Source organism: Rhea pennata, chromosome 5 (assembly GCF_028389875.1).
Source record: "Rhea pennata isolate bPtePen1 chromosome 5, bPtePen1.pri, whole genome shotgun sequence".
NCBI lineage: Eukaryota > Metazoa > Chordata > Aves > Rheiformes > Rheidae > Rhea > Rhea pennata.
The window spans coordinates 38,565,363-38,591,971 of NC_084667.1; the positions used below are offsets into that span (position 1 = coordinate 38,565,363).

The 26,609-nt window shown below is 38.1% G+C and overlaps 1 protein-coding gene across 2 annotated transcripts in view; it reads right to left on the reverse strand.

The window, feature by feature from the left end:
* Positions 1-26,609, reverse strand: part of KCNQ1 (potassium voltage-gated channel subfamily Q member 1) — a 373,582-nt gene that overhangs the window by 272,563 nt on the left and 74,410 nt on the right. For both annotated transcript variants that reach the window (XM_062576714.1, XM_062576713.1), the window contains exons 3-5: positions 3,333-3,459; positions 1,496-1,574; positions 433-529 (exon numbers count right to left, since the gene is read on the reverse strand). In XM_062576714.1, coding sequence (XP_062432698.1) covers positions 433-529; positions 1,496-1,574; positions 3,333-3,459 — 303 coding nt within the window. The remainder of the gene's footprint in view (positions 1-432; positions 530-1,495; positions 1,575-3,332; positions 3,460-26,609) is intronic.

Genomic DNA, 26,609 nt, shown 5'->3' on the forward strand with positions numbered 1-26,609 from the left:
TACGCACATTTCAAACACGGCGTCTAACACAACTGGATGTCCATTTCTTGCAAATATGATGGATCAACTTTTTGGTAATCAAAAATTGGTTGAGTAAATTTTGCAAACAACATCACACTGAAAACAGCTCTGAAACTTAGATACATTTCTTTAGAAATATTTAAACTCATCTTGAAAAGTCTCGTCTTCTGTGGTTAAATACACTGTCTTAAATTGCAGATTGGAAGTCTGACATAGCATAAGTGAACATTTTCATCCTTTAGGAGCTTTTCGTCCTTTGAACAGTGTAGGACAAACAGATTTGGATAAAATGATTGCCTGTCTCCACAGTAAATATATTCGACATCATCAGCATGGCTGCATACATGCTGTTCTGATTAAAAGGACTTTTGCTTTGATTATTATGAAGTTCCTCAGAGTTTTCTGACTTACTTGTCTGTGTATAAAAACTACCGATCCCAACAGCCTCCACGTCCCACCTTGACGGTCAACATGCAGCATTCGCAAAATCTGCAGAAAACGGATGCCCCTGGAATACAATTTTTAAATGATTTTTTAAATGAAGAGGCTAACAATACACGGGGAAAAAAAGTGGGGAAAGGGAACTCTGCCTCTTCCAAAGAAAATCTGCTCTAGCTGATCATGCTTTGAGTGGAGCGGGGAGAGGTTGTGTGTGTGGGGGGGGAGTTTGAACTGGACAATCTTTAGAGGTCCCTTCCAACCTCTATTTCGTGATTCTGTGATTCAAAGGACTATTTAAAAGGAGACGTGCAGTATATTATGGTAGACTTTGCTCTTCTCTTTTCATCCCATTCTCTCATCTTTCATGCAGTTGTTATTTAGACAGCACAGGGAGGCTGCGCAGGAGATCGGACCTTCAAATACACGGTTGGTAAGGATAGCTCAAGGATTCAGGAATTTTGGACACAGACAGCGAATGCTCTAGTAGCCATTCATCAGCTTTTATTTGATCTGCTCACCAGGAGGTGAAAAACATACAGAAAAACTAAAGATTTGAATTCCTCACCTTCAGAATCTAAGTCACTCATTCAAATTGATAACAATTTGAGTGGAATAATATTTTAAGAAATACTTTTAACGAGAGAATCAATGCAAGCCTAGTGTGCAGAGCACAGTACACTGCTCTGTGCTCTCTCATTCAAGAAAACCTAATAGCTTGATATTTCTGAGCTCAGGGTAGATTCAATCAATCAAGAACTCACAATGAATAACCAGAGGCATTTTATGAAGTAGTAGCTTGAAAAAAAAGTCACAGACAAAGTATGAAAGAATAACCACAAAACCAATACAAGAAACTTAATCGGATTACTCTGTTTCACATCCATATAACTAGTGATTAGTGATCTGTACTGTTACATGAATGTCAGAGGAGTGACTGGTTTCCCTCTGTAAGAATTGTCATAGAAGGCAAAAAAAGAACAGATAATACCTTAAAAAAGAAAATACTGCTGTCAGTTTGAGTGAGTAAAATTACCTGATAGCTGAGGTTGCAAAGACTTGACCTTTAGAGCCCACACAAAGTACTATCATGGAAGCAACAACTACAATTAAATCTGGAAAATAAACATCAATTGCAAAAATGAGTTAGTGGTATCTTTCAATACTTCTGCAAAACTGTTACTAGAACCAGTGCTTATATTACTTTAATACTCTGCATCTTGAAATTTGGGATTTTATATCACGAGATCCCCAGGGTAATAAAAAAAAAAAAAAAAAGAAAGAAAAATATAATTGTGTCGTATAATAGAAGTGTTAGGACAGGTCTGAGATGGCCACATTCTAGATGAGTGACAAAAGTGATATGAGTTATTACAAAACAGCCTCAGTAGACTAGGTTATATATTAGGTACAACCTGTGAGGAATTTCACCAGTTTCTACCTATTATCTCTTCTGTTTTCTCTGGTGGTTTAGAAACTGTTTTATTATTGGTAGAGATTTGGGATTTTATTTCCCAGAAGTCTTTGATTTTGTATAGTTTCAACCGTTCAGGTCTAAAAGGGCAAGAAAAATTAAAATCAGCACGTGAGTCTCATTTACGTTAAGTTAGTCATTGCCCTAGGACAGACACTAAAATTCTGGAAAGGAATTCTATATCTTAGAAATATTATATTTTATTCTATAAATAAATTCTATATTTTAGAAAATATAAGTTTTTGCTAAGCCTCTGGGAAAGGTGAACTTTGTTTTGCTTCACAAGCTGAAAGCAATGTGAAGATGCTTCAAAATCTGTACTGCTTTAGGTCTCAAGAGACAGGAATTTGTGGACAGAATGCAAAGAAGCAGCCAAAGCCATTTTATACTTTCAGTAACATCTGAGATTCACCTGCTATTCATATATATGCATAGAGAAGCTAAACTGAAGAATTCTGTTTGTAAAAATACCCAAGTACAATATTTTATAATTTACATCCAGAAAATTTATATATTGTCTACAAAGAACAGAATTCTCTACTCAAGAACAAATAGTATTGCTGAGTGGTGGAAATAACTGTCTGTCACAGATCAAAGGCTACTTACTATGCTTGTATAACAAAATTCCACTTGCCATACAATATAAACAAATTAAACAAATCAGGTAAGTGCTTCAGGGTATGGGTCTTTACACGACATCTACAATATTGATTAGAAAAATGTAACTTGATTTGGATGGTTACATTTCTTAAGATAGAAATTGTTCAACTCTGGACAAGCTTTCTAAAAAAAAAATCATGAGTTGTGACATATACAACAGAAAGGATGCAATTTCTAAGGACACTGATGACAGTCAGGAAGACAACTGCATTGAACGTCAGGGGGAGTCAGGTGTCCCTTCCCGAATGCCTCTTTAAAAATCTTATTTTAACCCAATAGGTATACAAAGTACTAACAAAAGCACACCTATCATGCTCTACCACGTAGTAAGCTGCTAAATTAGGGTGCTAAATAAACTCATATTAAAATATTTAAAGGGATGCTGGAAAAAGAGGCTTTTCAGTATCTTTAAAAAATAAAGTTCTAGCTATTATACAATGTCTGGGATGCTGAGGTCACAGGAGAGAGGACTGTGGCCAAGACTTACTTCTGGCAAAGCTTCAGATCACTTCTGAAAAGAAAACACTGCTTTTCCAGCAAACCAAACCAAACTATGTTTGTTTTCAAATAACAGTGTCATGGATTCTTAAAAGGAAATGCAGATGAACATAAATACTAATGACAAATCCTCTTGCTCTAAACTGGCTACAACTGCTATGGAAATTCCGTTTCTCTTAAACCTTCCAAGGATGACTTTTACTCTGTGTTTATGACAACTCTGCAAGCCATGCATACTCACCAATGATTGAAATAGGCTTCCTAGCAAAACGAAGCCTTCCCCATATTCCGACGTATTTACTGCGGCATCCTGCTGACCATAACCGAACCACATATTCAGTTCCAAAGAATACCACTAATACAATTTCCTAAAAGAAACAGGAAGGGAACTAGGTTAATTTTCTGCTGTACATCTTTCATCTTTTCTCAGCACATATTAAAGAAAGATTAAAACGTAAAATTTGGAAGGCAAAAATGATTTTTATGAATGAAGTTTATATATGATCTAAAACAACAAAGGAAAACTGGTAAGCATAAGGAAATAAAAGATGAAGAGCAAGCCTAAATAGCATAATTGCATGCAGCCTGGCTCATCTACACGTGCTAAAACTGAAACCATTCCACCAATTTACTTGGCCTCTGCAATTTAAACAGAAAGTCTCCTGCCTGAGCCAACAAAAACAAGCATAGCCCGTAATCAGAAGATGAGGATTTTGTTAGTTTGTTTCATTTCCTTAAGAGGTGTACTTCACCTTCAATCTACAATACCAGTTGAACCAACAACTTATTTATGCTTTTCCTGTCTTTCTTTAATCCTAGGTGGATTAAAGTAACATTTCTGGCATTGTTACTGACATGTCAGCTTCCAGGCGCACTGAAAATATGGGGAGAAACCATGCATGCTTTTCCTATCAGTACCAGCCATTGCTGGCATTGAGTTCCGTGTTTACCACAGACCTACACTGAGGTATGACTTTGGAAATGCGTTAAAAGAGCCATAAATGTCAAAGACATCTGGCATCCCTCTTGATTAGAGTGAGGTACAATTATGTCAAACCTGGAGCTTAGTTAATGTTCAGATAAACCTCAGTTTTCTTCAGACTGGTTGACCATGGCATCTTCAACACAGTTTCTTCAAGTATCAGGTAGGTGCAATGCCTCCTATAAGTTACTCAATTACTAGATGATCGCATTCTCTATCAAAGCAAAAGGGAAAACTACTAATCAGAATGGTAACTGTGGCTTTTACTTGAAAACATACACCACATGGCATATGGAAATTGTAAAGCAGAGAAGCCAATCATAAGGTATCATAGTTAGAAGGGATAATGCAGATTAAGAGAACAAGCTATTCATTACATAGAGTGATTTAATACAAAGAACAACTGCCGAGAAGATGATATGGTGGTGAATTAATATTTTATCCAGCATTCTCACATTTCTGCAGTATTCACTGCTGTTTTTCATGATAACAAATTGGCAAATGGGACTCAAGATGGCACCTATACTTATTTTCTAAATTAACAGAAATACTAAAGGTGCAGCCCTAGCCCAATCAAGACCAATGAGAGTCATACTATCAGCTTCAAAAACACACAGGACATTGCCCTGAACTGTCAACAGAATAACAGGGTTGTAGACAATAAAAGGGTGTTGGGTGGTGTCAAGTGAGACTGTGACACTTCGGAAAACCTGGGAGAACATTAGCCAGGACTCTTTTTCTTAGCTTTGACAGTCTCATAATCTGTGCAAGATGACGTCAGATGCAGCCGAATAGCTATTACAATTGTTTATAGGCACTGCGCTCCAATTAGATTTCCAAGACATAATGAAATTGTCCAGATCCTTGGTTGTTATAAATACGAAACTCAATCCCTTTGGTCCAGCCAAGAATCTCTTCCACAGCTTGCTTCCAAAAGGAATCCTCTGAACCCTTCAGGACTTTTTTTTTATTTGGAGTATTATTAAATAAATATTTAGTGAAATAAAGTGACACAAAATCTGAAGAAAGACCATCTGTAGCAGATACTTTAAGGAAAGGCCATGTCTTAAGAATGAAACTTTGCATGCAATGAAATTTCCCTCTTATTCAATTTCATTTAGTGCCACTTAGGAACCTGCACTGAATCATGAAGCTAAGAGTACTGCTTTGCATTCGGTTCTGCTAAGATATTAAAGCAAAATAAAGCACCAGAGGCTATCTTTTCTGATCAGGAGATTGTATTCATTTCTAAGTCGTATTCAGTAAACTCCGATATCCAAATGCACTTCCGCACGCAGAAGGCTAAGACATCTTTCACCACTCCTATGAAAGCAACTCCCTCAGCAGACAATAGCAAACTTGCAGGGAGCAAAAAGCGTCCTTCATTCCAAATACGTAATTTGAGCACGGGATGTATGGTCTCACATCATACACGTTGGCAGAGACAATAGTGGTTAGATGTCCTCAAAAGCAGATTACCAAAAGCAAAACAAAACAAAATTCTTGAAAGGAGAAGCAAAAAATGGAACAGAAGAGCTAATGTTTTAGCACAAGAAAACAACATACAGTACTCTGACCAAAAACTGTGGGCTTCTCAGAATCACAGTTTCATTTTTCTAGCAAGAAGGCAAAAAGTGAAAACTTGAGATTGTGCTTAAAAAAAAAAAAAAAAAAAAAAAGAAAGAAAGAAAGTGCGTACTCTCTGTGTAGGAAATCCGGACGAGCGCGCGTGTGTGTGTGTTTTTTCAAGCCGCGCCGCGGTTCATTGGGTAACGGGAACAGTGGCAAGTATGCAAACGGCGGCTGTCCCAAAGACAGTGCAACAGCCACGCAGTCAATGGTTACTGCCACCCAGTTCTTTGCGTGACGCGCAGACAAGCTTAGAGAACATGTATTGTTCTATAGACTCCAGTGACTGGGGGGAACGACCAGTCGGCTTACACCAAGACACATTTTTCACTCCTGACGTTTTGATAAAGGCTTATTGACCTAAATGAGACCCAAGTTATTCAGGGAACATCAGGGGTGAAAGTGCACAAGCTGTTCTTCATGGTCATACACAAAAACGCCAGGTAGCCATTAGCAACTGGCAAATTCCGCCTCCACTGCCCATGGCTGTGTGACAGACAAAAGCATTTTTAATACCTTGCATTGCCTGAGTCTAAAAACTAATCTCTGGGGGGAGAAGAAGGCTGATAAATTTCTTTCAGTACATGTTTACATTAGTGGCCAAAAACTTGCAGACAATAAGTAAAAAACCCCCAAAAAATTAAACATTATACAGGGAATATTCCAGTAGCTCCTGCAAGTATTATCCCCATCAACAGCTACACATCAAATTTTACATTAAGTGGAAGGATGACAACCTGGTCCATATTTCATTTGTGCTGGTGGTAATTAGGGATAATTCCATTTAATAAAAGTGTTACCCTGACAGAGAGCCACACTGTCTCACATCTGATGAGCTGCACTACAGATTAATTTGGTTCCACTGTTTCTCCTCATTGCCTGCTTAACACGTACCTACCAAGAATACTATATAAAAGTTTCTGTGCTTCTCAAAATGAATCAGCTATAACGAAACATGGTTTCAGGAAGACTTGAAAAAAAAAAAAGAAGTTGATATAGGAAAATGGAAGGACAGAGCGCTGAGCAAAGATGATGCTTTAAAGAATGAGTGAAACCAGAGAAGAAACAAAGCAACATTCAGCAAAAGGGAAAAAATAAATACAGAGAAAATAATTGTCCGCAGAACATTGGTTTGGGGAAGATTAGAGCTCAGTAGAAGTTTTCTAGGTTAAAATCACCTATACACAAAAACTGCACTGCACAAGGACCTACTCAGTCCTTTGCAACTTAATTCTAATCTCCTCTCTACCCTAAAGTGAAAACAGAAATACTACACTGAGATAAAAAAGACAGATTATTAAACTGCCATGAGAAAGAGTCCTTTGAGATGCACAAGCCATGCAGACAGTCACACTTGGACATACAGGAGCCTCCTTGCTTAAGGAGGCAGATATTCTCCGTTGAATTACTGACTTACGCGTGGCACCCTTACTTCTGCCATCCCTCCATCTCAGCCCACAGACACATGCTTGATGTCATCTTTATTCCCTTTCAGCCACATAATCCCAACACAGTTGAACGCCAAACAAGCTCTGCATGAGAACACAGAGAAGATGAACATTAGATATAAACAGATTTTCTTGAAGAACTGGGTCAGAATTGAGTGACTGACCACAGATAAATTTACAGCACTTTCAACGCCAAGGAACAATCCTTGCACAAGATTGTTCTACCAAGACAAGGAAATGGGATTGTCATGACAAGCCTTGGGCACTTCTAGGTAATGCAGTGCTTCGTGAAACTGTAATAGACCTCCAGATAGTTATATAGCAAATGCCAAAGATTGAAACATTTCTCATAAAGACCAGTAAAGCATCCTGAATACTCACTGGCACAGGAGCATGGTAACTGAAGGGGGAATCCATCCTAGAAGTCTCATGATTGGTTTTCAGTGCATTCCCTACTCATTTTCATAGTTTTGGCATGGAAATGGCAGTTCGTTCAGATGAATCAGTTACTACATAAACAGCTTTTGGAATTGTTTCAAGTGTAATAACAGTAGCCATCAAAATATAAAAACCACCATCAGCCTTCAACAGGTATGACAAAACTTAATCACCTGGCTAATATACAACTCATCATCTTCGAAAGAAAATTAGCATTGATCCACATAGCATCCTGAAAAACACATACACATGCTATCTGTTACTATTATTGCTGGTATTTCCATAGTCTTCATGCAATAGTGATGGCTTCATAATAAGTCCATACAGGGAACAAATAGAACAGGGCTCAGAAACCAGCTTTGATGTAAAGCCCAAGAATTAGGTCTGATTTATACCGAGGAACTGGAGCTGCTATGGGAAAGGGGAGTTTAACTGTCCCCCTGAGGAATTTCTGGCCTACTAGGTAAAAGAACACCAAAGTCCTTTCCATGAGAGGGCAATGGGGAAAAGCTGCTTATGAAAAAAACTGTGCCCGAGTTGGAGGGAAGAGCCTTCTTCAGTTGTGTGACAGGAGAGAGAGAACCATGGAAACAACAGCCTTAACATCTGGTTCATTTTGCTAATAAATGCATCTTGGAAAGCCCTTTCTCTGCTAATACAGACCACACCCCCACCACACACACATAAGATACAAGAAGGTATGATCCAATATTGAGAGCTATCCAGCATCTACACTGTGGGGTGAAATACATCAGCAGCTCCAAAAGGAAGAGCAGATTTCCTAAACTTAGCTGAAATATATGAATTAGATTTGGGGGTTTAATTGTTTTTATGCAGTTAGAGAAATTAATGGCTTGGAAAGAAACCCTCGACATTGAATGGATCATGACACTGTAATGGCATTTATTTAGAGGATCAGGAAATTGCCTCTGGAGGCTAGAAAAGAATTTGCCTAGAGAAAATCTAGCCTGAAAATCTGAAGATGTAACTGGTCATGAAGCAATAAAAGAATTGATGCAGTAGCCATCTGGGAGGACTAAACAGGATTATCTGAAACCTGTTTTGAACAAGAAGGTCTTTACTTCTACAGAGGCTAGACTCAATTACTTCCATGAATATAGGAGTCAAACACATCTTTTAGGTAATTACCTTGAATTCTAACTTTCTGAAGAAAGGCGAGGTGGTTTGAAGACACTGGAGAACCTATTCTTCCCAGTGAACTCTAACCAAGCAGTCATTCTCATATGAGCAGAAAAAAGACAATCCTATCCAGTAGGTATGGTTTGCTACTACTGCTAGTGAACTCTCTGGGCCAAATAGCAGGATTTTTTGTGGTCCTGTCAAACAAAGTGCATATATTTCTTTAATATTTACATTTGGGTATTCTCATGAAAGTACCTGGCATGGTAAGCAGTACAACTTCCAGTTTTCTCAGAAGGGTAAGATGATAATTGTCATAGTGAACTTTCAAGTTCTGCATAAATCATTGAGCATCTTTGCATCCAAAGTGAGTCTTTCTTTTCTTGAGATTACAAATAAATAAATAAACAAATAGGCTCTACAATACATTCTTTCTCTGTAGCGTTAAGCAATTTGTTCTTTAGCCCACAACTTTAACACGGAGTTTATTTCCTGCCTTTCCTTCTCTGAAGATTTTTGGGAGAAGAATTCTTAAAAAAGACACTCAGGATAAAGGATGTGGGGCAACAAGAAGGCAAACCATATCACCATGTGATTCTGACTGGCTGTTAAAGATCCAGAATCAAAGACAATACACAGCTTAATCTTTATTCTTTAGATGTGTCTTCTCCTAGAGGAAAGGGAGATAACAAGCACAGGAAAACAGGAGGCACTGATGAGGGAGTTATCTTGAGCCTCTTAAGCACATATTTGCACCATTAGAATTTCCTGCTATCCCAAAGTTTTACTGGCAATATGACTCCTACTCATCTCTAGCATATTCCAATTTCTGTTATGCTATCCTCATTAGAAAGATCAGCCACCACACTATTCTTATGATGACAACCACTTCTTTTAGATTATGGCCTCAAGGATGGTAAAGTTCCTAAGAACTCCTTTAGACAATGAAAAAACTCTCTCATAGCTTTATAGGCATTGCACACCAACATGCATTACCTTAGCTTAATGCTTTCATGGATCCAGCTTGCACCCTCAAAGATAACACCCTGAGTGCTGCAGGGATTCTTGCAAGCTTATTAGCTTTGACACCTATTTGTAACACACAGCAGTGGAAGACCTATGCTAGTGCTTGTACACCAACAGTAGTCAGTGAAGGGCAACCTCTTCTCAATCTACAGCAGCACTAGTGGACTGAAGACAGTGGGAATGGTTTAATTCAGAATTCTTGATAAGGAGCTCTCTGAGGCAGCCAAAAGAGGGGACAAGAGATCAGCTGATGCTAATGCAAAATGATGAACCGGGCACTTGTTCTCAACCAACGGGTTTGGAATCATAGGAGCTGGATTGAGCAGGAGAAAAACAGGCTCAGCATCTTCACAAGCAGATAGTCAGCATATCCTCTACAGCTATTGTAAGGTCAAAAAGCCGGAATACCTCTCTCTTGCAGACCGAAAGGCCACTGGTTCTTCTTGCATGCTAGTATACAAAGAAGAATCAATGTAGTCTATGTACCAGTTTGAAGTGAGCTCGAGTCCACTTCAGAGAACACTGTTCACCTGACACATAGGACTTGCACAGCACGCCTTGGACAGCACTTGTGTACAGCCTGAGCAAGCTATGCAAATTAACAGCACTGAAGGCAACTGTTTCTTCTAATCTCACTCACTTTGTATAGGGAGGCCCCTCTTTGTTCTATTGAAAAAGGCACGATTTTTTTCCCTGAAAGCTGTACTGTGGTCTCTGAGAGATACAGAATAACAAAAATCAGATGGCCTAGGCAAACAGACATAGACAGACACAAAACTCAATAGAGTAAAAACGTCAGTTTGATGAAGTATCAATCAAAACCAAAAAGGTAAGTGGTTTTTCTTATATAAACACTTACTGAGCAACAGTAAGTTCCAAAAGTGCTATTTAGGATTGGAGATCTTTTCCCCTATTTAGACTTCTTACTTCCAGAGATCTTACAAGCAACCTTTCCAAGTTAACAACAGTAATGTTAAGTTTTTCAAAAAATGTTTGAAGTCAAAACAGTCACTGTCTCATGCTGAGCCTCTATTTCAAAAATCCTCAGGTCTTTTGTGAACATTCTTTATCTGGCATACTTAGTACCAAATGATTAAACAGGCAATAAAAAACAAAAAACAAGGTACTAATATCACACTTCCGTTTTCAGAGCCCATAATTAATCCTAAGGTTTTAATGGATATCTGTAAAGTTCCCTTATTAATGTTCTTAATGAGGATGAAACAATATTTACACAAACCATTCATCTTCTTTAAAAAGGGGAGCTTACTATGAGACAGAATTAGAAAAGCTGATTGTGCTGAAGTTTTCTTATTTTCCCTTAATCAATGCCGAGAGCGCAGAACAATAGCGCTGGGACCAATAAAGAATACCGCAGGCCTGCAATTTTACGCTGAGATTTTCCAAAGGCTCCAAGCAACTAAATCCTATTGAACTTCAATAGGAGTTGCGTTAGTTGGGCACCTAACTCCCTTAGGTGCATTTAAAAAGACTTTACTTGATTTCTGTAGCTCTCTTCTCAGTGGAGATTTCAGCTAAATCCAAACGAAGGCAGTAGAAACTTTTCCACTGACTACAAAAGGCCTCAGATGTCACTAGTACAACTTTAGCACATTGAGGTATAGTCTCAGCGCACTGGTGTATTAGACCAGCTTTCCACACCATCACTCCTGCACAAGTCTCTTCATAATGCAAAATCTTCTTTAGCTTTGGAGCTTAGTTGCTGATGATATCCACCATGAATTTGCAGAAGTACATTAAGCTGTGCTTGCACATTTAGTGTACAGTGCCTATTTTAGTGTCTACACTAGTTTCTTCCCCCTTCATAGAGTATTCTAAAGAACTAGAATTTAAATGCAAAGTATTTGGCAAAAGAAAGGAAGCTTTAACACTCCAGTACTAGTAGTCCCAAGATGATAAACATAACTCTTCTCTGTTTATTTCATGAACCTGTTATTCAGAGCTTCATAAAAGTCTCTAGAAGGAATTCACAGAGGGCCCTCCCCTTCAAAGTGAAAAATCTTCTGGCTTCTGTCTCATGCAGTACATACTTAATTTTATATCTCACTCAATTCAGAACTATTCACCTACTTAAGTTTAAGCACATAGTTAAGTGCTTTTGCTGGACCAAAAACCACAGTGTGTTCATCATCTTCCAAGATCAGCTGCATGAAGTTTAAACAGAATGTGGTATGTCATCATTTGAATCAAAATCAGAATTTCCATCCATTTCAATCTCTTCATTCAGAAAGCAATGAACATGCACATTCATATTTATAAATATGTTATTACGTACACAGAGAGTTCACAAAGAGGCACACTCATTTGTTAGTATGTACAGAATACTAAACTGAAGGAGAATGGAACTGCCAAAGGCTGCAAGGACCAGCCTAAGCCATGTGGCCAATATTTTTTATGTTACAGAAAAAAAAGTATCTTGTGTTAAGCCTTCTATTCAATAACCTTCCACACACATTCTCAAAAAGCTAGTTCACATCCTCCATATCCTACACTGAACGGTTCATAAATTTTCCCTTTCTTCCACAGTTAATATTATATTTATTGTGGGACCTCATGAAGAAAAAAAAGCCTGAAAGCACATCTATTTTATTTCCAGCTATAAATGATAGTGCAACACAAGCTACTGTGTCTTCCAGCAAACCTCATTTCTCTTATGCCATTAGCTACAACACTATCAGTACATTAAATTTAATGTACTGTTCCTCACAGACAGAAAATAAACATTATACATTATCTTTTACCCAAAAGTAGAGGAAGAATTTGGCCATTATCAGCTCAATATGGCCAGCAACAGCTTCATTTTGTGTACTTAAAATGAAATGTTAAAGCAGCTGGCATTTTTAAGATCTAATGGGCAAGTTTGGCCCCTTGCTGCACATACGAAAACAGGTTGGTAAAAGGAATACTGGAATCCAGAAGTTTCAGACATATTAACATATACAGCTGTTTGAGGCCACACTAATGGCAGCCAGGAAAAAATACAATTATTTTAGATCAGAAATTAGAAATATAGATGAAAAAAACTGTTTCGCTGATTTCGAAAAGTAAAAAATTTTAAGCTTCCCCTATTATTTTACTAGAAAAGGGTAGAACAAAATAAATAAATAAATAAATAAATAAAGGAACAAAACTGATAAAGATGGGAAACTAGTAACTCAAACATCTCTAGTTTTCATTTATCTTTTTTAAAAAAATCTTTTAAAAATATGTTTGGTCTTGAAAAATGGTATTTTTCCAATAGAACCATTTTTCACATAAACTATGGCCAGGTTTGATTTTCATTTATATTTTAGTGATTTTTTGTGAATAGTTTTAAAGGTAAAGTGTATATCTGCAGAATCAGACGTAAGGCCTGAAAAGTAATATATTTTGATTATGAAGTAGAAAATTTAGGAACTAAACTTCTTTCTGGGAATTTGCAAGACAGGGACTGTGAGAAAGTAAGCTTTAATGAAATTCATCCTCCTTTTTTGTTGCTTCTCCCCCTGCCCTGCTGAATGGTCACCAAATGTCCAAGGGTATCTACAAACATTGTCACACCGCAGTAAACTTGATCGCTGAAGCTCTACCAGCTGAGCATGTTTCTCCTCCAAAGCCGACAGCGCTGCACGTGCATTACCTCTTAGCCTTATCAATAGCCCAGCCATTCTGACTCAAGAGTATTTCTAGACTTAAGGGCACTATCCAGAGTCTAAACAAAGGGAAAATACCCCCACTCCCACAGATGTATCAATGCCCCCATTCATCCCATAGCTAGATAGGAGTTGGGAAGACTGCAAAGATCTGGGTCTGGGACATCAGAGTCTGATTTGCCATTCAGCTATGGATTCCTCATATAGCTTTGAGCAAAGCACATATAATCTTTAACTCAGTTCCCAATCAGAGAAACCTGCTGCTTGCACCACCCTTTCTCATATGAACACTACAGAACAATTAGTAGCACCATCAATGGAAGAATAACTGTGCGTACACAGAAGCATCAGGAGGCTCCTGCATCTAAATCCTAGATTATTTCAAAGAGCTTTTTCAACAGCTTGCTCCTGCAGAAGCAGAAAGGAGATAACACTGTAGAGGAATATTTTCTGGTAAAGTTCTAGTTACTCTCTGAGTGCAGATGAGGATGATTCCCTTCCTAACCCTCCTCTCACCTGAAGAAGAAAGTTATTAAATGGTACCGTAGATGATTCGGCCTTGTTTCACTATTCTAGACTCTGCTCTCCCATCTTTCTGTGCTTTTAGGCTTCTGGTGACCTCCTCTGGAATGTAATGCAAGTTCATCAGGTACCACAATTTCAGAAAAGCAATAGGTCATCAAAAGCAAGACATTACATCTACCTATATCATCTTCCATATAGTTCATATATTCTTTTAAAAAAACTTCTTTTGCTTTTGATATACTCTTCTCCTGGAAGCACCACGTTTTCAAAATTCATCTTCAGAAAGTCATACTTCTAGCCTGTGCAATGGCTGTATTCTTCAATAATGCTTTAACCAGAACTAAATTTAAAATGTACTAATGTTGGTTTCACCTAACTCCAGATAAAGAAGGAAGAAAATTTTAATTTTTCAAAACTGACAGGACAGTGTTGTATGGTAGAACTGTCAAGTCCTGAAACAAAATCTCGTGCAATTAAAAGTCAGACATTCCTGTTACACATCTGGGCAATCACTGCTCAGTTACTGGTATCACGCTCAGCATTGATAAGAGTTCAAGTGCCATATTTCTGTTTGACATTTACATAAACACAACCTGCTTTTGCCTCAGCATACTTGAGCTCTCTCCCAGGCCTGCTCCAGGGAATATGCATCATGCTCTTCCACACAGCTGCAAAAACAGTCACACACTAAACCTGTAGTCCAGGCACTTAATACTCCTCACAGGAAAACACATGTGCTAGTTTAAGCTAATAAAACACCTCTCAGATGTTATATGTACATAGCCCATTCAGTAAGCATTTTACGGTTGCCTCAAATTTGTGAAGGAGGAGAGGAGAATTATTTGACATGCAAAATAAACCTAACCGAAAGCAACAAAGTCAGCATTTCAGCTAAGTGGCAAACGCATTTCACATACTGAAGGGCAAGTAGTTTCTTCCTCGTGCCAATTTCCTGTGCTCGTTTCAATCAGCAAGCACAAAACAGTTGCGGCTATCATTTGGCGCATCAGGATTACAGCATACCAAAATGGGAAGTTAATTTATACCAACCAAAGCACATGATTAACTCGGTACAAATTCTCCCTAGAGCTTTGATAATGTTCCAAACAGACCAAACTAAACTTATATTTGCAAAATGAAGATATAAGCCAGATCTCTCTGAAGTTGCATACCCCATTAACCAAGCTACCGTTATGTGCAAAGACTTGTATTTTTACTAGGATTCATGTTTCTATCAGTTTTGGGTCCAACAAAAATAATTGGGGCAACAGAGGCAGCTCTTTGCAGAATTCAGAGTTACGAAAGGACAAGTCTAGTTCTGTGAAACTCCCTTCCTTCACTCACTATCACCTTTCCTCTGCACCCCTTGCAAATAAAAGACAAGTGCACTATTCATTGCTGAAAGAAAAAAAAATCCCTTAAAAAAAGCCATGGCTGGTTTGAGCTTCAAGACATTAAATATCTCAGGAAACTAATAGGCATTATATGGAATGAATAATAAAAAAAGAACACCAAAAAACAAAAACCCAAACACTGATATTCGGCAGTTCACACTGTACACCAGAGCTGTTTGGAAAAGGAGAAAAGGAGACCCTTTATAAAAGCAGTGCATAAGATGTGCCAAGAATCAACTGAAAGTTCTGCCACGGAAGGCATGCTATCAGACAGCTGAAGTAGTAAGCAAAAGCGACCAAGCTAGAAGAATCCTCTCTCTGGAGGGAAAGTGCATGCACATTTAAGAAAGGGACACAAGAGATATGATTTATAGGCAGAATCACCTTCAACTGTGCTGTAACATTGGGCAGTGCAGGACAGATTTGGAGTGTATGTTAAAATATATTGCTATTACTGCATCTGCCATGCATTTTAAATGCATTAATATATCAGGACACTGAACTGATAGCAGTGCAGCAGCACTTCATATTATTGCATTACTATTTTGTCCTGCTTTCCAAAGCTTAGGGTATAGCTGTTCTTTACAGGAGGTGTACTTCCAGGTGACTCATGGCATGTTTTCTTCAAAGATTACCTGAATGTTTTAGAGGCCTTCTGTTTGATCTTACATTTACTGCTACTTAAATTACGAATTAAATTAAACACAAATACGTTTTTGGAAACATCCAGTGGCCAACTTTTTTTCCCAGATACATTACATGATAAAATGAACATCAGTCTTCATACTCTACAGCTAAATGAATTCCACCAGCAATTATCAAATAACTGTTTTATGGTAAAAGACCATCCAGTTTTTCATCCTCCCCTTTAAGCTATCTCCACATTTCTCCGTAATCACAATTTCACGAAGTTGTTTTTGTTGTTTCTTACCTGCTTAGTGCCCCCAGGACCCGATTGTGTTAGATGCAATATTAACAAAAAATGTAATTATAGTCTGGACACCAAAGATCTAACAGGTGAACCATGAAACTAAGATTACCTACTGGAACCACAGATGCTGATGTGACCCTACATGCTACTTGCTCACCAGCTGAAGAACAAGCAAAAGCAAATACGTGTAAAAGAGGTCTTAACAGAAATGAAGCCAAAGGTTGTATTCAAGAAAGGTAATTGCCATGGCTTTAAAGCCTGCAGTCCTACTGCTCCACCATAGTATTAGATAATGATGCAAGCCATTAGTCCATTTGACAAATGACTGAAATGTATGACCTATTTTGTGCAGTGTCACTACTGAGAAATGGTAATGTTCTTTTCCACCATAAAACTTTATTTTTAAATTATATTTTCCTCAATAAGCAAAATAAATAATTACCAGGCTAAACTCTCTTAGAACTAAGAGGAAAAAATGAGATTCCTTATGCACAATCACCAAATACTGACACATGAATATGCATATAAAGCATTTGGGTTACATCCTTTTTAACATGTTTGGGTTGCATTCTTTGGCTTTACAAAAGGAGTAATAGCTCAAGTGGCCAAGACCTGTATAAATGACTGAATGTCATCTTGTTTTAACAAATGTCATATGTTTTAACATCTTACAGATCTTGCAAGAGGAAGAGGCTAACTGGATTGCAGTTCAGTTTAGATAGTTTTCCAGTTTACTTAAAATACCAGTAAAGGTAGCTAAAACATGGAAAATAGGAGTCAGTGACCTGTAATCCTAGCTGAAGGGAACGGTTACAAGCAGCAAAACCAAACATATCCACCTGGCGAGTTCCCTCTTAGTAGATAAAACAAGTGGGTTTGCCATAGGCAAATCTGAGTTCTATTTCCAGCTCTGCTGAAAATGGCTTTAATTACAAACTCATGTTTCCCCTTTCCTGAACACATAACACACTGCACATTTAACATGGTACAAAAGTGTCGATTGGTAGTACTGTTCAGGGTGTAATTAAAAACCATTACATTAGGCTAGAAAAGCACATAAGGGAGTGTTTTGAGTACAGTGTGTATTTCCTCCTCAGCTGGATGAGGAAAGGAAACCTACTAGACATGAAAGTATGGTACAGCTGCATCCCACAACCAGTATTTGTATACTTACAAGCTTTTGTACTTGGGACACCACAGCCGATGACATAAATGTATGTTTTCGTAAGTCCATCAATAGAGTTTTCCCTATTAGAAACCTCCCCCCAGGAAGTCACATTAGAAAATTCTGTTCTTACGAACCATACGTACTTCTTGTCCCAAATGGCATGCTATTAAAACCGGCAACATTGTGTGCCTATTTGAACAACCTTCTATGAAAACATGAAATATGTTCACCTCAGGTGCTAAATCACCCTGAAGAAAGCTACAAAAGTCCTCTTTCAAACACTCTGTGAATGACTTGCAGGCTGTTGGAATTATATCTGCAATTAATGGGATTATTTATGTTTAGAAAGGCAGCAAACAACAGTGGCTGTAGATAAATGATCAATTTTCAGTGCAATCGAGAACGGTTAACACCATGTGACTCCCATTATTGCCTTGAGAAGTTTTACTGCTTGAATTTTAAGCATAGTGTTAAACACAGACATTTTATTAAATAGAGAACAGGGTGAACTACCTTCAAGGGGAAAGAAAAGGTCTATTGCAAGTTATCAAAACTCAAGGTATTTGTACGCTAACTGGCTAATGCACGTATGTTTTCCATGGAAATTCCAGCCACATTAGTTTTGGCAGCAATTAAGGACTACTCTTCAAATCTTTAAAAACATTCAAGGATTTTGTTTTTAACTTCACTTCATGTTCTGTAGTTCTTCCTGCTCTCTAAAGCAGCAAAAGCAGGTTTTGTCAGCCTTCAACTTGTTCTGCTGCTAAAACAAATACAAAAGATGAGACAATGAGAATTCAGGCACAACAGAATACCACTGAAGCATTTATTCCTTCCGGAGAGCTAAGAAGCTCCTCTTTTGCATAATTAGGCATTCCACAAAACATCGGGTAGATTTGTTTGTTTCAAGAAAACACTGCATCTCAGAGGAAATTAAGACAGGGACTGAAAGTTTACCATGGTTTCAAGGCTCACGTAGTACCTCTTACCGCTGCTCAGTCCATTGTATAACTCTGACTGTGAGCCAACACTCATTGATAATTGCAGTTATTCAGATCTGTGGCAGGAGGAATACTTCTGACATTGTTTGACTTGGACCACAGGATTAGACTTTGGCTTGGGGCTTTAACACTAAGCTGCCTGTGCTACAACAACAAGGAGCTGATTTTTGATGCCTAGTCTACTATGTATCACTTCACTCCTGAATATTCCTTCTTAAAATCAAAGGGATGACCCTTGAATCAAGCTGCAATCCATAACAGACAAGCACAGGTGAACCTATCTGTTGAAAACTGAGGATTACACCCTTACATTCTTTGGAATGAATGGGAGAACAAACTGAGCAATATAATCAACAATTTATTTTTCTTGAAAACAAAACACAAACAAAAGCCAACATGTATTCAAGCATGGTAAATACAATGGTAAATACATTATCCTCCAAATACCAGTTAACCTGTTAAAAACCTCTGTGACCACACGTGATTGATTTCAAGCATGTTTATAACTACCAAACAATGGTACAAACAGCATTACTACTAACTTAGTCAACCAGCCTTAGGTTAGTAATCAGCCTGGTTGAAAGCGATTAAATGGAGAATAACTAAGTACTTGAACAGCGTTGATACACAAGGGTTTTTTTTATATATATATATATATATATAGATAGATAGATAGATAGATATTGGAGAGAAATAGGCACATGCAGAAGGAAATTCATCTCAACTGCCACCTCTTTCGGATGTAACAAATTAGTCTTTCAGAATTACCTACTCTTTTCCACAGAGGGAAAGGCTATATGATTGGCTTAAATTATTTAACCCAACTCTTAGACAGCTAAAATTAGCTGCAGAAAATTCAGAGGCAGCCACAGAAGAACTGTTTCAAAATATTATATAATGTACTCTTAGCCTAGAGCAATGGTAAAAACAGCAGATAAGATGGAAAATGACTATCAGTTCTCACTTGAAAGAGGGGTTTAATAGACGTGTCTATTATTGGCCTGATTTCCCTAGTAAGATCAATGTGATTGCCTCATCTACCTCCAGTTTCCTCTCAAAATTCCCAAATCCACTAGCTGATTTGAACAAATCGGAAGGTCAGGCATGTCAGAGGATATTTAAACCTCCTACAAATTTTTTGAAAAGGAGGAGTCAGCCAGACAAGCAATACCCTCTACATGGCCTGAGGGAAAAGATTTCATGTTATTAAGGACTTGCTCTCACATGGATTCTCCAATATATATTTTCAGCCTCAGGAAAACTTACTGCTAGTTTCGACTGAAGACCTAAGTCCTTTAAAAGGAACAAAAACAACCAACGCCCAACCAGCCCCCCCCCTCCCCCCCAAACTCCATAGAATCATTAGTTCCAGTGCTGGCACAATCAGCTGTGTCTCAAAAACAGGTGAATGTTTTAACTGAAGAAAACGTTGCAGGAGAATACTGTGGAATGACCTACATGATCTCAAAATTTGACAAGGTAACGACCTGAGCAAGTCGATTTAACTTGAAAGATGCTCCCGTTCTGAGCAGGAAGTTGGACTGGATAATCTCAAAAAGTCCCTTCCAACCTAAGGTTTTCCTATTATAACCATTTTTCTATGATTAAGTAGAATTTTTCCTATTGTCTCATGTATGCTATATTCCATTTTTATTAAAAAAAAAAGGAACTAAATGCAAATCCCTTTCAGAGACAAACTTTTCAAAACTAATAGGCCATGAGGTTTCTTTTTCAGTTTCAAGAAAAACTTACTTGCTTTGGAGTTTGAAATAAAGTTAAAAGTAAAACAAGAAAGACTTATTCCATGTCCTGTCCCCCTGTCCCAAACTAAATACACAAACACACTTCTTAGCATTGCTACATGATTCTTTCCAACCTGCACTTGCATGGATAGGAAAGAGGAGCAGGTCTGGGAAAAAAATTTGAAATCTAGTTTCTTGGGTAACTCCAGGCAGCAGAGAGGCAACTCTTGATTCTTCAGAGCATGAGTTTACCCTTCGGTCCCTAATAAAATGCTATATCCCCACCATGGATCCATCTAGCTACTTTTCTTCTTGAAACAGCTCAGATTGATTAAACTTTTTCATTAATTGATTTCACCTTGTCTAGTTTATTAACACCTGGGGCCCTGGAACATCTGCTATGTCTGTCTGACTTGTCTTAGGAAGCTCAATCTCCTCGTTTAACAGAATTCTCAGAATTCTCTTCAGAACTTCAGATTCTCCTGATCTTCTCCTAAGAGCTATGGAAGCTAGAAACTCTTATACTCCATATAATCATTTATTGCTGTTGTTCAGCACATATATCACGTATCTTATTCAAATAAGTATGCTCAAACATAAAGCACGGGAAGGGTTTCCTCAAAGACTGACAGCTCAGTCGATTTTCCTTAGAGGGAGACATATGGTTAGGACTTATGCCTGACCAGGCATTTTCATTTTTAGTTCATGATGGTCACAACAACCCACTGAGTTCAAATACTTCTGACCACGAGTATGCATTGGCTGTGGGTGGGAGGGTGAGGAATCACACTTAGCTGTGCTCCATGTGTTTAGGATGTGGGTCTAGGGCTCCTCATAAGACACTTGCCTGCCTACATTATGCTCACAGAAAACATATTGTTCACTACATTATTATTAGCATAGAGCACTGCATAATGATGACCTCAAGTGCAGACAGAAAAAAAAACCAAAAATCCCATTCTTCAGTTTCCTCTGAAGTTCTGAATGTTATATAGAATAGCACAAGCTGATAAATTTTATGTTAAACAGAAAAAGCAAAAGCATAACCAGCCACCACATCCTCAGTGTAGTGTCTACATACTGGATTGGGAATCTGTTCTGTAAAAATCAGTCGGGAGCTTTCCTGCATTGTACACAAAACATGTTTTTTTTAACTGATTTCAGTGATGTTAAATAGCTCAAGACTTTTACATGTATTCAACAGTTATTTTGAACGATTATTTGTAACCATATGAGCTGCTCAGAATGTTTCTTTTGAAAACAGTTAATAGATAATTGACTCCTCAGCATGCCAAAGATTTCCCCAAAAAGATTTATTTTGGTGAACTTTGTAGAAAAGAAGTTATAGCATGCTAACACAGAGAGTATCTCACACTACACTAAGCTCTCTTAAGCTAAAAGGCTTAGAGAGCTCACTGTATAATAATAATAAAAAAATCTCATGTAAGCAAAAGAAATAAATATTTGCAAAGCGAAAACTGCCTTTAAATTCCTAAAATCCACTCCCACACAAGAAGCACCATTATATTGGACAGAAAGATCACCATGAGGAAGAATGGGGGATGGGGAATGAGCACAAGTAATAGCTTTCCTCAAAAGAATTATCTAAATATAAGTAGATAATCTTTGACTTTCAAAACTGCTGAACAAGTCAGTTCTATCTCATGTTCAGCATCATACTATTAAAACTCAGTCAAAAGTTTCTGTGGTTACTATCAGATGAAGTGAGCTAATTTCCCCCTGAGAATCAGCTACACTGACCAGATGTCTTGAGCCAGCTACTCCCCAGAAGAGCAGGAGCAGCACATGCAATGCCTGCTTCATCACCATGGAGATGGGCTTTCCCATCCACTCTGCAGCCGGGCTTACAGCAGCTACCAGCTGTTGTCTCGACTCTACTCCATCAGGAGAGACTGCGGAAAAAAGTGGGAGTCGTAGGACTGAGCTTCTCCCAGCCCTAGACCTCATAAACTTTAACCACAGTGTCCAACATTCAATCTTTTTAGCTGCCGCTTTGGCTCATTACTATTGTTCAGGGCTGCTTTACAGTGCTTCCTCCCCTGTTTTTACAGTTTCATAAGCGGTTGGCATCAGCACCCAGCCATTTGGTATAACATTCAATTGCTGGACCAGAAACCAGGGTTTCCCTGACACATGCTTCTAGCTCAGCATTCCGATCTAAATGGTTTTATGAGCTTAAATCAAAATCTCCAATAGTAACCCATTTCAGGTTCCTGACATTATTCTCACTCCATACTTTCAAAGAAAAACTTTGTGGATTAATGACTCCCTATCCTTCCTGCAAGGCTGCTTAATGCCTTCAATTCCTATTGCTTTTTAACTCCTGTGGAACTTTAATCCGTCTCTGACCACGCTGATGAGCTGCAGAAAACAACACTGGTTAGGATTTTCATTCTTGCATTTTCTTTTTGAATGCAGCCAAGTTCAAATGTCTAATTATAACTTTGCAGAGTTAATGATCAATTTAATGAAGGCTTTAGAGTATCTTTGAAGTCATAACAACAAGCCAAAGGGGGTTTAAAACATTAACTGTGCAGGGAACCTACATACAGAGCTTTCTTAGGATTATCTCTCGCACTTAACAACAAAGTTGAGTCATTTCTGAATACTGCTTTCATCAGCCCCATGGCTCAGTCTGGCTGCCACATAGCACAGCACTCTAACTAGTGTTTATTTTATAGCTCTGAGCAGCACCAATCATTACCCTATTAATTCAAGCATGTTTAATTCCATGTCCTTCAACTACTCAGCCATGCCTATTTGCAATTTTTAAGTAACTACAGAAAGGTGCAACTTGTCACCACATCTATACCTAACAGGCCCCGATCACTAAGGTTAGATATACATTGTAAGTGGGGTATATATTAAGACAGCTACAAGTGATAGTCACTTACACTTATGAAATGCAGTCTCTGCTCCTTCTGCTGAAGGCACACATTTTTTCCACTTACCACATGGGCTGAATTTGCCTTCAGATGGATGTAGCTCTTGCTGATGTCAATGAGCTATAAATACTCATCAGAGGACACACTCTGACCTGTTTACTTTTTAAGCTGACATAGGTGGCTGCTCATATATTGTATATATTACACACCATTGTAATGCTGAATCAGCTTGTCCAGAAATAACAATAAGGTCATGCTCAGCCTGGAGCAGTGCAGAGAGAAAGAACTCAGGCTCCTCCCTGCTTCCCGTTTACAGGAATCCTGCCACTCAGCATCACCAGACACGTTCTGTAGAGGGTTTTTTTTGTCCCTTACATATCAGACAAGGATGAAAATGACAGGCATTAACTTGCTGATAAAAAGTTACGGAAGGAGTCATAGGACAGTAAAGGAGTTAAACACGAGTGGGCAGCTACTGTTGGTGCCCTGAAGCGAGCTGCTTGGGAGCTGAGGGGTGGGGTGGGAACTCAGGTTGCTTGCATGACATCCAGTAACACTTTCTCTTGCACTGAAGCACAGGACTGGACATGTTTTCCATTTAAAATTACCGGTGATGAAAACTTTCATAGAAAGAACCACAGATGGTCTTTAGCCATTAGTAAGAGGAACAGTTTACGTTTTCCCAGCACTGCAACTACAGACTATAATAATGGTATGGAAAAATCTAGGAAAAGTAAAAGCTGGGCAAGCTATATCAGTGAAAATTAGTTTCTCCTCCTTGAATTACCCAGTGTGATTGGATTTCCTTTGAGATCTCCCGGAAGATTACCACTTATTGCTTTCTTCAGTTAATCTCAACTTCCCTAGACCTTATCTACATGGCAATTTCTAGCTCCTGGTGAGATGGTTTATTCTATCCAGTTACTCACCATTACAGCCTTGCCACGGCAAAGGCTTATGCATGCTCGAGTCTAAAGATCACTTATGCTCTGATAAAATATACAGGAATAAAAAAGTGAGAGAAGACTGTATCATGCTAGTAACAGCTTTAAGGAACACCTGGATACAACCATGCTCCAACAAAGCACACAGAGCTGGCTTCCCATTTTTGGAGAAGTTCACTTAAACTCTGAAGAATACCAGACAGTCTTTCCAGAGATGGCCTGGGCGCTTGTATTCCAAAGAAGCAAAGAGATGATTTTTCTGCTTTTAAAATGACTTTGCTGGAAGAATATCACGATGAAAAATTTTTATCATATTATAGCGTGAACAGCCCTGTCATTCTTTCAAACTGTACAACATAAACATTGTACTGCAACAGCAGTACAAAACTCTATTTTTAATAAAACACAACTGCATCCAACAAAACACAATGAGGTATCATATTTTCTTGCTTTCCCATGCTTAGAAAACATAAGCAAGCACTTTTTTTAAAATTAGAGAACAGGCTTAAGAGCTCTCCCAAAGAGGTACAGGAACATGAAATCAAAGGATGCATCACCACAACAGCTTGGCTACGGCACAACAGCTTTAGTTCATAAAAAAAAAAAAAAAAAAACACCAGTACAAAATGGCAACCAGTATGCATTGCAAGTCAAGAGAAAGTCTTCACAACCAATTCCGTGATTTAGTAACCCACATCATATTGTCCAAAGCAATAGAAGTAATAGGAGCAAAACTTTCATACTTTAAGGGAAAGTTAGATTGCTTAAGCATAACCTGTGACAGAAAGATGGAAGTGATAGGACAGCTCTCAACTCTCATCTCTTCACCCAGATCAGCAAGGCTCACCTACGCCTATGCATTGATGCCTTTAGAAGCTTATACTTCAATTTCAGAAGTGCAATTAGATGTGTCTTCATCCCTCCTCACTTTACACACTTAGCAGAGGAACCCATGACTCCATCTATAAATCAGTGCAGGAGAGGAACATCTCCTGAAACAAACTCAGACCCTAACTTGCACATCTCAGTCTCAGGTTAGACAGCGTGTTTTCAATATTCTAGCCTCATGCAAAAGCAACACTCAGGTTCTGATAAGCTACAAAAAGAGAGAGAGAGAGAGAGAGAGAGCAAGCGCACCAGCATGCTTTGCTAGAGCTGAGTGAGGTGGATGTACTCAGGTTTTGCCAGATGTTACCAGTCCCACAGCAGGGATAAAAGAAGTCAGTGCATGCCAGCTCTTCAGTAGGCCATAAAGTTCTCATTCTAGTGTATTAAGTTAATCTGAGGCCAACAGAAATTTGAATTAATGATCCAGACTAAGAACAACTGCAACAGCAAAGAAGCCACTGTAGATGACTATCACATCTGCGTGGGAACAAAGCCCCCACAGTGGACAGCTAGGTGAACTTTTGCAGGTGCTTATACTACATTCAGCAGAACTGGTCTCATAGAGCTTGGCTCATATTACTCCCCTTCCCTCCTCCTCTCTGAGTATTTCACTCTCAAGTCTTATATGTGCTCACTATGCCTTTTAGAAGCAAGTATTAAAAGTCTCTGCATTAGGACAGCAGTCTTATTTCCTCATGCTTCCCTCCGCTAAGTTACAATGCACAGGTACTCAAAACTGTATCAACACTACCAAAAATACTGAAATCCCTGTCTGAAGAAGAACAAGCAATTTGATTCAATATACATACAACAGGTTAGACAAAAGCATTATTTCTGTTATTCTGATCCTTATAGTAATGATTTGAGATTATGGAACGATATAATGTATTTATTGCAAAATGTATTTCTACATTCCATATACTAAAAGAAATGCACATTGTACAACTTTAATTCTTGATTAATCCTACCAATTTCTGAAACAGAAAGATAATTAATTTTAAAAAATAACTTCAAAAATTCACCTGTTTTGATCCATAAAATGCCACACGCTACAGCACGATAAAAGTTAAATGTGTGTTACTCAGGAAGCTTCATAACAGTTCATTTTTCGATGATATGCGATCAACGCATTACAGCAATTTTGCTTTCACAGTGCTGTAGTTAAACTACTACTACTGCTGCTTATTTTAGCTATAGTAAAGAGTTCTGAAGAACACAATTGGGCAGATGCCAGAAGAATGCCATTTTTAAATATAGCTTTACATTCAAAGAATGAAGTCAAGCTTTAATAACATAAGCAAGCAAAATACTGTCATGTATACAGACCTTTCCTTTTTTTTCTTTCCTTTTTGAAGGGTTATTTTATTTTATTTTTAATGTGGTGCCTTTATCTGTTCATCAGAATCACATTCTCACATGTTAAGGTGCCTACTGATTTTTCCATAATAACCAATAAGTAATTAATTGTCATCATTTTTCATTTGATAAGTCATTGGTTTTGGCATATTGCTTAAAATAAACATCTCAATACAGCCAACCTTTTCAATTGTTCTTAACTGCTCTTTCTGAAATATAGAGTACGCTAACATGACTGCAGAATAAGAATCACGTGATTTAACAAAGCACATTCACAGCTACTCAGTCTAGTCTGTGCTTATGTATTTAAATGGAAGGGCAAATATTAACGTTAGTTGGAAATAATT